This window comes from Mandrillus leucophaeus, unplaced genomic scaffold (genome assembly GCF_000951045.1).
Source record: "Mandrillus leucophaeus isolate KB7577 unplaced genomic scaffold, Mleu.le_1.0 Scaffold2, whole genome shotgun sequence".
Taxonomy (NCBI): Eukaryota; Metazoa; Chordata; class Mammalia; order Primates; family Cercopithecidae; genus Mandrillus; species Mandrillus leucophaeus.
The window spans coordinates 3,918,387-3,919,017 of record NW_012102031.1 but is presented as its reverse complement, the minus strand read 5'-3'; the positions used below and the strand labels follow the sequence as shown (position 1 = coordinate 3,919,017).

Sequence of the window (631 nt, the reverse complement as noted above, 5' to 3'; positions counted from 1 at the left end):
GGTGAATGGATGCCTGGGAGAATGGATGCCAGAATTCACACATGAGGCCGTGAACAGGGCTGGGAAAACTCCCAAACGAAGGGAAGCACGTGTCTGTCTTCAGAAACATGGTGAAGCGAATGAAAGCAGACATATTCATCTCCAACTTCAATAACAGGCCCATCCTTTCTGGTCGGAATACCGTCTGGCTGTGCTGCGAAGTGAACACAAAGGACCCTTCAGGGCTCCCTTTGGGCGCAAAGATCTTTCAAGGCCAGGTACCACCCGGGAAAGCAAACCACGCACTGATGAATGAAATGCCCAGTGGCGAGCTGTCCAGGGTGCCCTTCTCTCCCACACTTTCCAAGTCCGTGGCCCTGAACTTCCTGCTGGACCATCCTGGGATCGGATGGTGGAGGGGGGTTGCCACTGCACAAAAGGCCTTGTTTTTAATTTCTTTTCTTTTCTTTTCTTTTTTGAGACGAAGTTTTGTTCTTGTTGCTCAGGCTGGAGTGCAATGGCGCGATCTCAGCTCACTGCAACCTCTGCCTCCTGGATCCAAGCGATTCTGTCGCCTGAGACTCCCAAGTAGCTGGGATTACAGGCACCCACCACCATGCCCAGGTAATTTTTTTGTATTTTTAGTAGAGAT

At 50.9% G+C, this 631-nt stretch overlaps 1 protein-coding gene across 3 annotated transcripts in view; it reads left to right on the top strand.

The window, feature by feature from the left end:
• The window catches only part of APOBEC3F (apolipoprotein B mRNA editing enzyme, catalytic polypeptide-like 3F), a 56,096-nt gene that overhangs the window by 46,284 nt on the left and 9,181 nt on the right, over window positions 1–631 (top strand). The window contains exon 1 of one of the 3 annotated variants that reach the window (XM_011978840.1): window positions 108–257. The exons of the other annotated variants lie outside the window; for them this stretch is intronic. Within the exon in view, the coding sequence (XP_011834230.1) occupies window positions 108–257 (150 nt within the window). Of the gene's footprint in view, window positions 1–107; window positions 258–631 lie in introns of those variants that run through there. 3 annotated transcript variants of the gene reach the window in all.